The following is a 16,656-nucleotide window of genomic DNA, read 5'->3' on the forward strand; positions in this document are numbered from 1 at the left end:
CCAAATGGCCTATTGCTTAGTATAGTAACTCCTACTAGAGTAAACCCATTATATCAGTGGGGATTTGGTGAGTCAACTCCTGTAAGTTCCATTGGTTCAAAGGGGCCTACTCTAATGTAACTAACTTAGGCATAGTAAGTCACAGTAGGAATAGACCCATTTGAATCAGTGAAGCTTACAGCAGAGTTGACTCACTAAATCCCCATTGATTGAATGGATATACTCCAGTGTGCTTTACTATGCCAAGCAACAGGATTTTGGTCAGTGTCTTATTTTTTGTTGAAATAAAACACTTTTGCAAGATGGATTGTTGTTTAATATTCTTGTATAGGCGGCACAGTGCTTAATATTCTTAAAATAATCGTATGCCAAATCACACTAATGGTCTATTTAGCTTAGCACTCTCAGGTCTCACTGGCAGTAGCTCTCAAGGGTTTTAGGCAGGAGTCTTTCCTAGTCCTACCTGAATTTGCTTGTTATTCCCATTTAAGTGCTAAGCCATACCTTACTTAAGCTTTTGAAATCAGAGAATATCTGATGTATTCAGAATGGTGTGATAGAATAATTGCATCAAACTGATAGTTTTAGACCAGTGCTAATATCTCCGGAGGCTAATTCTTTTCAAAGAAAAAGTTCAAAATAGGTGTGCCCAGTCATTGTTGTAAGCCATTCTTTCCTCATTCCATATTACAGGCTACAGTACTTAGTTTCAGAATCGGTTTGCCATAGCCCTGCAGAATTAGATGCACAGTTTTTGGGCTTCTAGTCAGTAAATTGGTTCCTGCTAAGCAGAATGGAGTTCTTGAGAGTTGTGTCCGGGAGCTATTTATGCCCAGTGAATGGCATACTATAATTGTAACCTACAATATGTACTTCAGTACCTTCAGAACCATAAATGTGTTGGATGGTTTGAGAAATTGTATTAGTTTAACCTCCATTTGCTCTGCCTTTAAAAGTGCAAGATAGTGACCACCTTACTAGGGCTTTTTGTAAACTCTACAGTGTAAAGGAAGCATAGCTTTCCATCAAGTCAAAATTGTAATTAGAAAAATAGGCATAAACTAATTAAAGTTCAGCCATTTTGAAGCCTATTTAATTCGAAGAAAGTTAAGCGCATCATAGAGAAAAAGCTGTAATTTTCATCGCAGAGGCAGTGAGGCTGAAATGAAAAGAAGTTAGTTATGTGTCTTGTCCTCATAGGCAGGGTATCCTATTGCTCATCCCAAGTGTAGTAGACCCATTAATTAAATCAGATGGTTTTTAAGTATTGATTTGCCATTCAAGAACTGATTCAATGATTCGTAGCCCGAGAATACCAGTAGGATACTAGCCATGGAGAGCCATTTGAAATCTAGCAAATTAGCATATGTAAATACTCATGAATTAAGAGATTATTGTGAAACTGGGAGAGGTCATCTGAGAGTTTAAGAGTGAAGTGTGCTTACCTCACAACATTCAGCTTTCTCTTAGTCATCGGTGTCAGGTAACCTGTGCAGGTTATGAATTTCTGTCTAGTGGTGTCTGGATGAATGAATTCTTATAACCTGGATTTTAATGAGACATGGGGTATGTGGAAGAGTGGTTCTCAGGCCCAGGAGGTGAGGTCAATCTGTGGTGGATGGCATTGCAATCCTTTCAAAATAGCCATTGCCACTAAAGACCTAGGTAGCCTCAGTGGGATGAAGCTATTAAAATGTTTTATCTAGCACAAACTTTTAATGTGGCATTAAGTACCAGATGGTATAGTTCCCATCAACTTATGCCAGATAACACTTTTTAATTTTTAAAATGCTGGAAGATTCTTTGTTGCTTTTGCAGCTGCAGACCAACATAGTGACCCTGGTTCCAGGAAATCACTGATACGGCTTACCCACAGCAAACATTCCTTGTCAGAAACTAACTTTCCAGTTGGATTACCATAGCATATTATACATGGGGCTGCCCTTGAAGATGATTTTTTAGAAGCTGTAGTTAGTGCAGAATCTGCCTGCAAGAATACTACGGGCAAATGGTTTCTAACTGAATGGAATGAAACCTTTGCACCCCACAGAGATGATTGTTGTGTCCTTATTGTTGAACCAGAACCACTAGTTTGTATCAGGGATGGGCCACAAGTAGCCCACAGGGGTATTTTTGCAGCCCTTAAGTTTATCCTAGCCCCTCCCCCCCTTTAAAAAGTTCAAAGCTGATTTGATTTGATTTGCTAAAGCAAATCTTTGTTTCATCCTTGCAGGTCTCCAGCAGCAGTGGTTTTTGCAAATAATGAAATCAAGGCACTTTGTGTTTACATTATTTTTTTGGGGTGGTGGTGTCTGAAAATAGGCATTTCTGGAGCCTGTGTGAGGTGGAGGGGGAAAAATTGGTCCTCCTTAGGGCCTCCATTGTGACCCACCCATGGTTTATATGACACGTGGGTTAAAAGCCTGTTGCTTGACTCAACGTGTGCAGTTCAAGGTAGAAGTGCAAGGTAGAAATCTGAAACACTTCCGCCGACTCATTGTGCAATCGGTCATGCTGGGGACACATGACTGATGGGCAATTGCATCCTACAATTCCTTGTTGCCAAGTGCAATTCCGAGCACACTTCCACCAGTGTAACTTTATGTTAGATTGGTGTGAACAGGATTTTACCATGATGTAATATGTTGCTGTATGCCACCCCCCAGAATCTGAAGGATGTTGTAGAAATTCTAAATGAACAGATTACAAAAGAGTGCCTGGAGCTCCATTATGTCAGCAAAAAGCTGTAATCAGCTACAGTTTCTTCTTGAGCAATTTCATGGTAACCAAAATCCAAGTTTGTCTCCAGAAGTATTTTTCATGCAGTATGTGTGATGCATCTAAAAGTCGTTGGAATGAGCATGTGAACCTATTTGACAAATGCAAAATAAGCAGTATTTGTTTGGGAATTACTGGGAATGTACATTTGCCATGCTGAGTTTCTTGTGTTACTGAAAAAACATTTGGCTTTTAACCCTTTGAAAGGATAATGAGAATAAGAATAACATCTGTTTTTGTTTATCCTTTCTCTCTCTCTTCCTCTCCCCCCCCCCTTTTTTTCAGGCATTTCGAGAATTGTGAGATTGTCCAGCCTAGTTCAGAGTGCTAAAACCACCCTAACAGTTGGTAAGATTGCCTGACCTTCTGCTTTTCTGACGGAATGTACCCTCAAGGAAAGCAAACATGCATGGCTAATTCTGTTTCAGAAATTAATAATAATGATCTTGCATAACCAGAGGCTGGAAGCTGTATGAAATATTAACAGGAGAGCCTGTTGAGTCACATGTGTTAAAAACCAGCGGCCTCGCTAGAGGCAGAAGGCGTGGAAAACCATCTGACAGCTGCTGTCTCCAGAGTCCTCTCTAAGAGATTCTTGCTTGCCATTGAAGGCATCCATTCCCATTGCTCTGGCAAGGTCTGTCGGGCTCTCTCTGCTAACAAAACTGCACTTGTGTTCTTGGGTTGCAGAAATATGATGCCTGCATTTCTTTGTTGCAGTGGTGACTGCCACTTAACAATATACTGTATTCTTAACAAGCACTTGAACAGGTATTAAGGGACAATATTGAAGTTAATGTCCCTTTCCTAATTAATTCAGAGGCCTATTTTGTTCTGGCCTTGTGCTGTTTTGCCCTGTTGTGAGGCTTCTCTTTCAAACATCCTCTGCAAAGAAACCTACTTACACGTAACAATGTAGAATTAGGGGCCCTGCGCCCTCTGAGGTGGCAGTTGTGCTGGCTGTCTTGACACCAGGAAGATTGTCTCCCAGCAGTTGGGCACAGATGGTGGATGTGAGGCACAGGTGCCAGTGTGACACATTCCTTCCCCTCGTAATTACAAATTGGCGCTTATTTAAACCATTTGGTCAGAACTACTTAATGGCATATTCTTACATTTAAAGGCAGACGGGTCCCTTTAAAAGTAAGAATAGAATCTTAGAATAAGAGAGTTGGAAGCGGGCCTATAAGGCTCTGGAGTTAGTGGGCTTCCTTTGCTGCTTTGTTTCCTCATTTATGACAATTAAGAGAACATTATTTGGGTTTCTGAACATTTTCAGTCCCTGCTGCGGAAGTCTGATTCCCGCCTCGATTGACACTTCCTATGTGTGGTGTCTGCTGTTAGAGGCCAGAGGGCTTTTTAGACCTCAGATTCCCAGTATCTGGGAGTTGTACTCCAAAAGGAGACTTTTCCATCTTCGTCTGAATACCTTTTTTGCTCACACCTGCATAGGAAAGAATTAAACATCTGCTGTGAAATTGTTTAATTAGAAGGGACTCCTCAGACCTCTACTCTGGGCTGCTAACACATTCTGTTATCTAATAGTGAAGTTTTCAGGCCCTCTGCCTCAAATTTATGGATGGCGGTAGTGCTGCAGATGTCTTAAGAACATAAACACAATTAAGGTTGGTTGCTGTGTGGGTGTTTTTCATATATTCAGCCATACACAAAGAATACTGGTTCTACCACTTAACCATCTTTCTCTGGTTACAACTATGATTCCCCTAATGAAATCTTTGAACTAGCACAGGCTTGTATGAGTATTATTTATCATACTGTATTATCCTCCCATCTCCTACGCCCTTTCTTCCTCTTTCTCACACAGACTTTATTCAGATTTTAATGGTAGGCTTGAGGCAGGATCTTAAAGCCAGACATTGCATTCAAAACTTGCCTTTCATCTCTCTCCTTTCTGGCAGTTGTGCTAAATATGTTTGACTTTCAAAACCTGGCACATTTGCTGCTAACAACGTTGCTTAACAGCATGCTGAAACTTATCAGTTATTTGTTTCCATATATTGCCTGTACTTTATAAACACTTAAGTTATCAGATGTCCATTTGCAGGTAAAATAGTCCTTATTGAGCCATGAAATATCTATGAACCATCTGGTAGCTAGTGAGGTCCCAGAGATGGTAGTTATTATGTAGCTGGCATGCAGCGTACCAGTTGCAAACACTACAGTATTTGGCAAAAAACACAAGAAAGACCTTCAGACATCCAACAGTATTTCCCTTCATCATTTTCTGCCAGTGTGGTTTTAAACTGGCTTGATCCCTATATCCTTGTTTACTGTTAGATGCCCTATTTAGCTTTATAAGAAAATGGGTTTGTATGTTTTCTCAAACCTGTGGCAAGACTTTTGGTCTGGTTTCTATTAGAAGTGGCACCAGCTGTTGATTTATTTTTCCTGTTGGCCTTCTAGACTTTCGGAACCAAAGCCTTTGAAATTTTTATATTTAGCTTCTTCTAAGGGCTTTTCCATGGTTTGTTTCTTTAAATTGCATTTGGCAATCTTACGTGAAGTAATAATCATGTTTGGTTATATTCATACTAATGATCCTGTCAGGTGTCGTTTTCTGCCAGGGCATATGTTCCTATTTCATTCTGAATGGTAATTTTTCTACTAATTCCTGGGTATAGTGGAATGGGGGTTGGGGTGAGGTGGGTGGATAGTAATAATGGGCAGGCATTCAAATATTTATTTTCAAAACTAATAGGTGTCTCCCCAGGACCTGAGCTACCTTAGTAGTTCACAGATTCAGGAGCCATCTAACCAACTGCAGTCCCTTTTCTTTATTAAATGGTAACCTTATTTATATATAGCTTCTGGCCTCTCCTTTCACCTTAGAGGACACCCTGTGAAAGAGCAGAGGCTCATGTAAACAAGAGAAGACAGTAAAGAAGAGGCAAAGCATCGCAATGATGCTGAGATAACATAGCTCAGTGGTATCTGACTGTGGAACCAGAGGTTGGGAGTTTCAGTCCTCAATGTGCCTCCCTCCCTGACAGGGCTGGCCTTGATAATACATAGGGTCCCTTGCAGTTCTAAGGTTAAGATTAAAGATTCATCAGAAATATCAAATGCTGAACATGGTTTGCTCTGTACAGAAGTAATAAACAATATTGGAATACAGTATCTGGGTTGGGCCTGAGTTATTAGAAAGAGGTTGCATAATGTAAATCAGGCAGGGGAAGGTATGACCCTCCAGATATTATTGGATTGCAACTCTGACCAGCCTTAGTTCACAGACACAGTGATGACAGGAGTTGCAAATTTCCAGCTCTTATCTCTAGCATGTATCTCCAAACATAGGATTCTCCCATTTCCTGAGGTCTGGATGTTGACATTTTGGTGGCATATGGATCCACAAGAATGAAATTGCTGTTTGTACCTAGGTTTTTGTGTACATACCAGTTATTGCTGTGCTGTGTGCTATATACACAAAAATCTAGGTATTAATAGCAGTTTCATTCTCATGAATCCACATGTATCCAAAATGTCACCATGGGAATGGGGAAATCCTAGGGTTGCGAACACATACATATAAATGAAGTGACTACAATGCAGCTGACAGAGTTTTAAAAATAAAATTAAAAACACAACCAATTATATATTTAAAAAAACAAACTATAACAGTCATTAAAATACATTGATTTATTTAAAACTTTAAAAACAAACTTACTTAGCTAAAAGCCAGCATTCCGAGACTCAGTTATGGTTGTTAAAAGCCTGCCTGAAGAAGTGGGCCTTCAGCCATAAAAGGGAAGGGGTCATCCTATTCTCCTGAGGGAGAGCACTCCACAACCTGGGAGTAGCCACAGAGAAGGCCCTCATCTCCCCCATCAAATGTGTCTGTGATGGCAATGGGACCGAGAGGAGGATCTCCTCTGAAGATCTTAAAGACAAAGAAGGCTCATTGGACAGATACTGACTCCACATGTTATAAATGATTTTGTGTTATTGAAACATGCAGCCATTGTCTGAAATGCTAAAGTATGTAAATGAGTTATATTAAAAACAGCATGTGGATAAAGAATAGAAAAAGCAACATTGTTGTAGATTCTGAGATTCAGAAGTGATATTGTAAAAATTATAAAAGGCAGGCATAATGTATTATTGGGTTCACGTTTTAGGAAGCTAGATTTCAGCTGAACATCAAGAAGAATTTTCTATTGTTAGAGCAGTACAACAGTGGAGCTGATTACCTGGGGAGGTGGTGAGCACTCCAGTGCTGGAGGGAAGGTTAAACAACCATCTATCAGATATACTTTGACTTGGATTCCTGCGTGGAGCAGGAAGCTCCTTCCAACTCCATTATTTTATTATTCTATTTTGTGTATTGATTCTAATGGGCTGTTCTTCAGTCTATAATGACATAGTAGCATAGTTCTTCTGTAATAATGATGTACTTCCAAATAGTAAGGAATTCACTAGAACTGTTGGCCGGTGTGTGCACCCCAGTGCTAATTTGATTAGAGATACTCCAGGGAAATCATCATTAAATTTTAGACATCTGTGTATATGACATGCAAAGTTGACAGAGGAAGTGGGAGTGGGTGGCATCTGTTTATGCTTCGGATGAAACTGTTCCTTTGCATCTGAGTCCTAACCTAAGTACATCTGAGGCATTCAAGTTTAAAGGAGAGAGATGGGCTTAAATTCATCATAGGAGGCATTGAGTCAGAGAAGTGCAAGTAAGCTCGCACTTTATTCCCACCACCTTCTGTATAAAGAGCAACACTGCCATTATTCCTGTTGACTTGTATTTATTTATTTTATTTATTTGCATGTTGTCTTTCTCCTCTTAGGGAATCCAAGGTGATTCACAACAGATAAAACTATAAAACACACGCAGTTTTAAAATACCATATAAATATTATACTAAAAAAACAATTCAACCTATTGAATTGGGGGCAGCACATTCTAAAGCCTGGGAGCAGCCACTGAGAAGGCCCTCTCTTGTGGTCCTCACCAGACAAGCTTGAGAAAGTGGTGGAACTGAGAGAAGGGCTTCTCCAGAAGATCTTAAAAGCCAGGAAGGCTCATGGGGGTGATACAGCTCTTCAAAGGGATGTTCCCACTGGTAAATAAATGCGTGCAGTATTTTATGTCACACTGGTTGCCAATTACAATTGCTTGCCTGACAGCCAGTGTTTGACAAATACTGCGTAGCTTCTCTCTGAATGAATCCTCTTGCAGTGCTTTCATATATCTTATGTGACAGATCTGTTATGTCAGCCATGAAATGACAGCTGTGTTTTTTTTTGAAGCTATAGAGAAATAGAAAGCAAAGGATGCTATATCAGGCACAGACCCAGTTTGACAGAGTGGGGGTGCCCCTCCCCAGTGAAAATACCAGGGAGTTTTTAAATTGACAGATGGCAGGCCAAGAAGGAAGTGCTGCAATCTGGTTTCTAGGGTTCTTAAGTTACATACTGCTAGGAGAGTACTGGCTGAAATACTTAAGATGGTCACCTTGATTGTCTTTGCAGCAACAAACATCCTCCATTTCCATGGTATCTGAAATTATGAGAGGTAAAAGAGTTTCTAGTAATGATACTCTTCAGGTATACTTTGAGGGGTTTAGTTAGAATATTCATCTAAATATTGTCTTGAATATTCTTTATGGCTTGACTAGAAAATTATTGGATTGTTTCTATGCAGCTGGTCTGAACATCCGAAATATGTGGCGTATAGGGGTGTGCAAATACCACCTGCTTCAATTTGGTCCAAATTATTTGTCCTACAGATAGTAGCCAATTCACTCTCAATCTGTTTGTAGCCTATCAACTTTGTTGTTCATCTGAATATTGAAAAGGATCCATTGTGTATTTGTATAGATCTGAAAAACATGAAAATGGGGGAAATTAAGGGCTCTGACCTGGGATGGGGGGATGAGATTGATGAAAATAGACTGTAAGAAAGACCTTTTCCTCACCGTGACAAAATGCAAAATAGCCACCAGTCACAAGAGTAGACTATGTCTAGATGAGCAGGGAGACAGGCAGAGAGACAGAGAGACAGACGGATAGACAGATAGACAGATAGACAGATAGATAGATAGATAGATAGATAGATAGATAGATAGATAGATAGATAGATAGATAGATAGATAGATAGATAGATAGATAGATAGATAGATAGATAGATAGATTAGAAGACAAGGGTGTTTTGTCAGCCCTCCGAAGGGTTCCATGATTGGGCTTTTCTTGATGCCTCAGCTGTCATTCTCCTTTTGCATTTCCAAACTGGTTCTTTTAATGTATCACTTTAGTTTTCCAAGTGAAGCTCACTGGGCCAAGGATTTTCTTTGTTTAATTTTTAAATCTGTTTAAACCAAAGTGTTGAAGCACCATTTCATTCTTCATAGGACCCCAATTCTATTTGATTGCTACTTCGAGCTTCTTTGTTTCGCTTCAGATCAGTTTGGAAACAGACTAACACCTTTGCTTCACTTCAGATTCCAAAATTTCTGAACTTGAGGCACACCTAAAGTGGGTGTTTTTTTTAGCATTTTAGTTCTGAATTTATAATTAATCGTGAGCAGTGGTCAAAACTGTGTTCAAGAAAGGGGAAGAAAATGAACATTGGAGAATAATGTAGAAATAATTCTGTTCTAGTTGATAGTGGACAAAAATGAAAACATACTAATATTAGTGGTTGTTATGGGTTTTTCGGGTTCTTTGGCCGTGTTCTGAAGGTTTTTCTTCCTAACGTTTCGCCAGTCTTTGTGGCCGGCATCTTCAGAGGACAGCACTCTGTGCTCTGGTGTAGTTTGCTTGGGAGTGGAGTATTCATGGCTGTGAGATAGGCTTTTGTCCTTTTTCAGGAGATGGGTGATTGGTGTGTCTTGTTGTGAGTGTATTTTTGTGATAAGGAGGAGAGATTATCTGTCACTGTGATTGATGGGTGTCATTAGCTGGTCTTTTGTGTGTAGCGATCCCCAGTCCTTGCAGCTGGTAGAGCTTGTTGACCTTTTGCACGCTGTATTTTTCAGAGCTGGGAGCCAAATTTTGTTGTGTTTCAAACTTTCCTCTTTTTTGTTGAAATTCTGCTGGTGCTTGTGGATTTCAATGGCTTCCCTGTGCAGTCTGATGTAATGATTGCTGGAGATGTCCAGTATTTCAGTATTTTGAAATACAATTTCATGTCAAGCTTGTTTTAGGGCATGCTCAGCTACTGCAGGTTTTTCTGGTTGTTTTAGTCTGCAGTATCTCTCATGTTCTTTGATTCTGGTGTGGATGCTTCGTTTTGTGGTTCCAATGTATACATGGCCACAACTGCAAGGTATCCAGTATACCCCTGCATTGCTGACTGTAACATTTGTTGTATTTTTGTGGTGGGCTTGAATATTGTTTGTAGGTTGTGTTTTTTTCAAAAGTTTCCCCATGCGGTCCGTGATCCCTTTGATGTATGGCACAAATACTTTATTTGTGGGTGGTTGTTTTTCTTCTTCAGTTTGGTGTTGTCTTCTTGGTTTGATGGATCTTGTGATTTCATTTTTGGAGTAACCATTTTGGAGTAGCCATCTTGTTGTGGCTTTTGGAGTAGCCACAACAAGACACACTAATCACCCATCTCCTGAAAAAGGACAAAAGCCTATCTCACAGCCACAAATAGTCCACTCCCAAGCAAACTACACCAGAGCACAGAGTGCTGTCCTCTGAAGATGCTGGCCACAGAGACTGGCGAAACGTTAGGAAGAACAACCTTCAGAACGCGGCCAAAGAGCCTGAAAAACCCACAACAACCATTAGATCCCGGCCGTGAAAGCCTTCACGAATACATACTAATATTAGTTTGAAAAACCAAAAAAAAATAATAATCATAAAACCAATAAAAGATAACTTGAAATAGCAGCTGCAAAAAACAGAAAGATGTGGAGAAACAGTACTGTGCAAGAGAGCTAGACGCCAAGAGGCCTGTGACCCCTGTTAAGATAAATTGTTCTACACTCTTGGTGTCACCCCTAGAAATGTAGATCCTTATAAATGTACAAAGGTGCTGATGCTCGTATGGCCCAAGAGTTCTCAATCCTGGAAGTTATGGTTAGGATGAAGCAAAGACTCCTTGCTTCTGAATATAAGGGTTAAATTTTGACAGATTTGTGTGATATCTTTATTTTCTCTTCCTCTTCACTTTTACAGGAATGAAAAAATCAGTGATTTACAGCACAAAGAAGTTGTACAAAATGTCAAAAGGATGGCTAAGGAAGACATGAAGTCTGTGGAAAAATTGGCTGAGATTAAGGCCAATTACAGGTTGTGAAGAAGGTTGTTCCAGTTCTACTTGTTGCATCACCTTGCCTTGGGAAATTGAACAATATGTGGGAACTAGTTCATGTTATTTATGTAGTCTTCCACGGAAGATAAGCAGGGTTTTTCATTTTCTGCTTCCTTGAAGAATATCCAGATTGAGGATTTTCCCCTTCTGTTCCATAGAACTGTTTCTTTTCTACTTTCGCAGTGCTTTGAGTGTGAGACACACTTGTGCCCTGTGTTTTAACTTCTTCAGAATATCCACAGATTTTTAGACTTTCAAGTCTTGCTCCATGTTTGTGTCCCTTCCTCTTCTGCAGAAGTGGCTTTTGTTTTGTACCTTTCCCCTTTCCAAGAACGCACGGAGGTTTAATCACACAGCTAAGAAAACTGAATGCACTGAACTTTTTTACTCGTAACACTCTCTGCTGTGTAGACTGGCTTGTCATGTAACTTTGGAAAAGGTCAGCCATTTGTTTGTAAGCAGAGTTGACAGCAACGTCATTCACAGGCAAATATCAGTGAGAGGATCATATTTCAAAACAAGGTCAGGTTATAGTTGAACGTCTGGGTCAAATAATAGATGGATGTTTGGATATACAAATTGGGAGTTCTTCTGCACTGCCAGTTCAGAGTGCTTTTAATGTCAGCTTATGGTTAAAATCAGGGAACACTTTTCTTATTTTGTAGTGTAAGCTGCTTTTGTTCCTTATTGTGACAAGTCTATGAGCTTTAGTTATTGAGGCACAAAAAAAGGCTGGCAAAGTTTGTTTTATTTCAGAACTGATCTGGATAATTCTTTAAGAAAAGGCATGCTGTCAAGCCACCGGTAATCACATTGTGCTATATTACTAAAAGGGGATTCAGGTAATGGTATCGATCCTTAAAAATAAAACCATTTAGCACATAGTAGAAATATGTAGTGGTTTCTCTAAGAAGGCTTTAACATTTTCTCTCTCTCTCTGGCTCCCATTTCTTATTACATGCTCTTAACAATTCAGATTTTCTCATATAAATGAGACCACCAAGTTCTGTTTACACAATCTCTTTTTTTATATATAGTACCCTACATTTTCAGTGTATCACAAGGTTCTCTGTTGTTTTTGCTGCAACAACAGACTCTTAACAACCTTTCTGAAAATGTTTGAATAAATGTTTACTATAAAGATACAGTGGTGCCTCGACTTACGAATGTCCCTACTTACGACCATTTCGAGATATGACCAGCTCCGGCCGCAAAATTTTGATTCTACTTGTGACCAGAGCTTCCACTTACGAACAGAAAAAGGCAAGGAAAAGGGCGGGGAATTCAAATTTCTAACTGTATGTTGTGACGAGGCTGCTTCTTTGTAGCTCTTTTGCTCCAGCAGTTAGAGAGAATGTGTCGGAGGAGGCTTGGGACTGCCTCACTTCTGCTTCTGAGTGTGTGTGTGTGTGTTTCCAGGGAGGCTTTGGTCTGCCTGGTAAGGTAAGGTGCTGTTTCTGCTTTTTAAAAACTGTTATGGGTGTTTTTACAACGTGGTTTTGAGCTGGGGGAGTTATGTTTCTGTGCTGTGACGGGTCTTGGTGGGGTTCTGTTTTTTGGGGGGTTCCCCATTTCCAATGGGCCTTGGGGGGTTTGTTTTTTGGTTCCCCCCCCATTTCCGATGGGTCTTCAGGGGTTTGGTTGCTTTTGGGGTTTTTTTCCCCATTTCCGATAGGTCTTGGGGGGTTGGTTGTTTTTGGGAGGTTCCCCATTTTTGATGGATCCTACATGCTTCCCTTGCTTTCTCCTTTGTTTTCTTTGCATTTCCAACCTGCCCCCTTTGTTCTCTGTGCATTTCCGATCTGCTCCATTTGTTTTCTGTGCATTTCCAATGGGTCTTGCACGCTTGATTGCTTTTCTCTTTTCTTTCCCTTCAGCCGGAAAGGATTAATTGTGTTTCCAATGAGTCTTGCAGTGATTTTTGGGGGAAGTGATTTTTTTTCCCTTCGGCCAGAATGGATTAATTGCATTACAATGCGTTCCTATGGGAAATGGTGCTTCGACAATTTCTAGTTATGTCCATCTTCTGGAACGGATTATGGTCATGAGTCAAGGCACCACTGTATGGGCAAAGAAGTATTTTGGCCCTACGTGAAAGTGGCTGTTGTATTTAAAGAAAAGTAATACCAAGACAACAGTGAGGTAAACCCGGAGAAACAATCATTTTGAACAGCATATCATGTTGAACAGGAATGTGTTCATGTTTGATCAGATAGTTTACAGAACTGCTTTAATTCAGTTCTGTTATTGTCCAGTATATCTCATGGATTCAAGGCAGGTAACTATGTACAGAATACGTTGTTTGGAGGCCCAGCTAACATTAGTGCCTAAAAAGTGATAATAGTAATTTTTCATGCAGTCATATGAAATTTAAGAGAACAAAGTGTGCTGCTTTATCATGTAGCACATGTAGTAATAATAAAATTTTAAAAGCCCTCACAGAAAGAAGCAGTTCATTAAAATGGTGAAAAGAGTTGTCTAGAAGTGTTGTGGCTCAGGGAAAACATAGAGATTTTAAGTATTTAGGTGTCTTATTATTGATATATTCCAGAAAAACTTGCTTATGTTCTTATACTACTCTTATCTGAGTAGACTTCAGTCTAGATGGGCAGGGTATAAATTTAATGAATGAATGAATAAATAAATAAATAAATAAATAAATCCTATACACTATTGAAATTGAATATATTTAATATTAATAGGGTACAGTGGTACCTCGCTTAACGGGCGCCCCGTATAACGACAAATCCGCATAGCGATGATTTTTTGTGATCGCAAAAGCGATCACATTGCGATGATTTAAATGGAAAAAATCGCTTTGCGACGATCGGTAAGCTGTTTCGCTTACCGATTTTCGCATAGCGATGCTTTTCCAACAGCTGATTAGTGGTTCCAAAATGGCCACCAGGTAAAAAAATGGCCACCCGCTGTGTTTTCGTGCTGATTCCTCGCTTACCGGGCAGCGAAAATGGTGGCCGTATAGAGGATTTTCGCTTAAAGGTGAGTTTTTTGCCAATAGGAACGCATTAAACAGGTTTTAATGTATTCCTATGGGCTTTTTTATTTCGCATAGCGACGAATCCGCATAGCGACGATTTTGGCTCCACGGATTATCGTCGCTATGCGGGGCACCACTGTATTAATATTAATAATGTCGGGTATAGTAAGATTTTGTGACGCAGGACTTTAATTTCTATAGGCATGCTGCCTTAGGATGTTAGAATTATACACAGTTGGGGAGAAGGAAGACAGAACTAAAACACAGCTGATTACTAATATAGTTAGGCCTTGCATAGCAGAGGTTGTAGCACTAGGCATGTACTGTGGGAATTTGTCTTCAAAGTTGCTCTTGTGTGAAATCCCTCGATTCCTTTTTTTGAACCCCAGCCCCAAGGAACAGTTTCATAGGGCCAGTCTGCATGAATAAGGGAAATGTTTTCCTAAACAGGGATGCTTCTGCAAATTATATGCTGAATCATACTGTGCAGCTATCCAGACTGTACCAGACTATAATTGTAATAGCCTTGTAATTCAGAATGTGGTGGTGTGTCTTGGAGAGTCTTAAATTCCATAGCCTTCTAGCTCACTTTACTGAGCAGTTTTAGTGAACAGTTTGTAATACTTTGTAAAATCTGTCATGCAATGGAATTAACTTAGTTCTCAAAGTGGCACACTAGTTAAATGAGCCTGTGGGGTTGACGCTCATTCCATATTGATAGCTGTCCCATATGCAGGCTGTGAGAAGTCATTTGCATATGCCTATGCAGTACTTAAGAATGAGCTTGCATGCAGTTGTGGTAAAGCACATGCATGCAAGATCAGTCCCCAGCTTCTTCAGGAAGGGCAAGGAAGAGCTCTTGGACAGACACTCACACTGAGAAGACAGTATTGAGCTCTCTGAAGCTTGTTTAGCAAGGGTGGCTGTAGTAGTTGGAAAGGAACATGGGCTTTGGAAAATAACCACAAATAGCAACATAATTATTGTAGCATTTTACTTTCGGTAATACCTTAAGAACCCTTGGCTGGAAGGCTGAGTCACCCTTGAGCTGCCTACCTGAGCTTGTGGAGATCAAACTCATGCCATCATGAGCAGAAGCTTGACTGCGGTACTGCAGTTTACCTACTGCACCAAGGGGCTCATTAAACTATTGAGATGAGTATTAAGCATATGTATATATTTTATCTCAACTTTCTCCCTCTGGAATCTTGTTCCCTATTTTTGCTTTAGAATATGAACATTCAGATCCTGTGAAGAGTGTGATAGATTTAAATGATTTTGTTTTGTCTTTTCATTATGCTTGCAGAGGCTAACATGGCTACCGCTTCACAAACATCTGAGCTGAAACCAAACAGATAATAAGATTTATCCAAACTTTTCAACAATCCGACTGTTTCCACCCACTGGAATATGTATTTCCAAACGTAGAGGTTTGTAGTCGGCTTGCAGATCATCCAGTGGTCAAAGTTAAAGGGGAGGACATCTTACAGAGGCATACTGTGTAATTTTAAGAAATAGTAAATGGAAATCCTTCAAAAGGCAAGCATGCAGAATAAAGTTTTGCATACCTGGCAGTGCATGTTACAAGGTATGCAGTGTTCAAAATCTGAGACTTCATATCCAAATAAAGGCAATGCCAAGCTACTATTTTTGAAGAACTGGGCTGCTGGTTGATTAAACGTTTGGAGGTTTTGTGTCCCTTTGAGACCCTATCTTTCTTCCCCCTCTTATGCTGGAGCCTTTTCCTCTTTGTCTCTTGGTGAATATATATTTTCTATGAATATGTCTTTCTGTATTTTATAATTGTATTTTGACTAATAAAACTTGTATATTTTTTAAAAAGGAAAAGCTTTCTCTAAAGAAGTTTTTTATAGCTCAAGCAGCACACCTTGTTCTCCCGCTTTTCTAGAATGTATTTATGGCAATATTTGTACTGCCATTTAAATGCAATTGAGAAGATATTCCATATAGGATTTTCCCCAAGCAGCATTCAAGGGAACAAACAGCATCCACTGCAGTTGGAGAATAGGGGAGGTAGAGCTGGGTGTCATCAGCTTACTGATGACACCAAGCTCCACAACTCTGGATGACCTCACCCAGCGGCCTCATATAGATATTCAATAGCATTAGAAAGATGATCGACCCCTGCAGAACCCCACAATTGTGGATCCATGAGGTGGAAGTCATCTCACCAAGCTGAACTCTCCGGGGACAGTCCTCCAAGAAGGAACAGAGCCACGCCAAGTGAGACCACTGATTCCCAACGGAGAGCTGCCCCAGGAGGATACCGTGGTCAATGGTATCAAAGGCCGCTGAGATATCGAGGAGGACCGACCACACTGAAGACAAATACAATCTGTCCCCCGTCCAGCTCCCTGATTTTGCTGCTTTCGGGACTGCCTCTTTGCCTCGGCCTGCTGGACAAGGGTCTCTTCAAAATAGAAGATGCCGTGGTGCTGCCCTCCAGGCTGAATGCTCAGATGTCAAGGTTTCCCATCTGTTGAGGTCTCTTCCTAAGGCCTTCATATCCCGCTTGTAGATATCCTTGTATCACAACTGTGGTCTCCCTCTGGGGCAATTTCCCTGCACTAATT

General features: G+C 40.2%; 1 protein-coding gene across 5 annotated transcripts in view; it reads left to right on the forward strand.

The window, feature by feature from the left end:
* The window catches only part of TAMM41 (TAM41 mitochondrial translocator assembly and maintenance homolog), a 35,552-nt gene extending 19,642 nt beyond the window's left edge, over positions 1-15,910 (forward strand). For 2 of the 5 annotated variants that reach the window (XR_002301372.3, XR_012083569.2), the window contains exons 7-9: positions 3,064-3,126; positions 10,929-11,054; positions 15,369-15,910. Coding sequence is in view for 1 of the 5 variants with exons in the window: in XM_020802568.3 (XP_020658227.2) it covers positions 3,064-3,126; positions 10,929-11,002 (137 nt within the window). In the remaining 4 variants the exon portion in view is untranslated. Of the gene's footprint in view, positions 1-3,063; positions 3,127-10,928; positions 11,587-15,368 lie in introns of all 5 variants that reach the window. The other 3 variants (XR_013541715.1, XR_013541716.1, XM_020802568.3) reach the window with 3 other exon arrangements.
* The last annotated feature ends 746 nt before the right edge of the window (positions 15,911-16,656 follow it).

Source organism: Pogona vitticeps, chromosome 2 (genome assembly GCF_051106095.1).
Source record: "Pogona vitticeps strain Pit_001003342236 chromosome 2, PviZW2.1, whole genome shotgun sequence".
In the NCBI taxonomy this organism is placed as follows: Eukaryota; Metazoa; Chordata; class Lepidosauria; order Squamata; family Agamidae; genus Pogona; species Pogona vitticeps.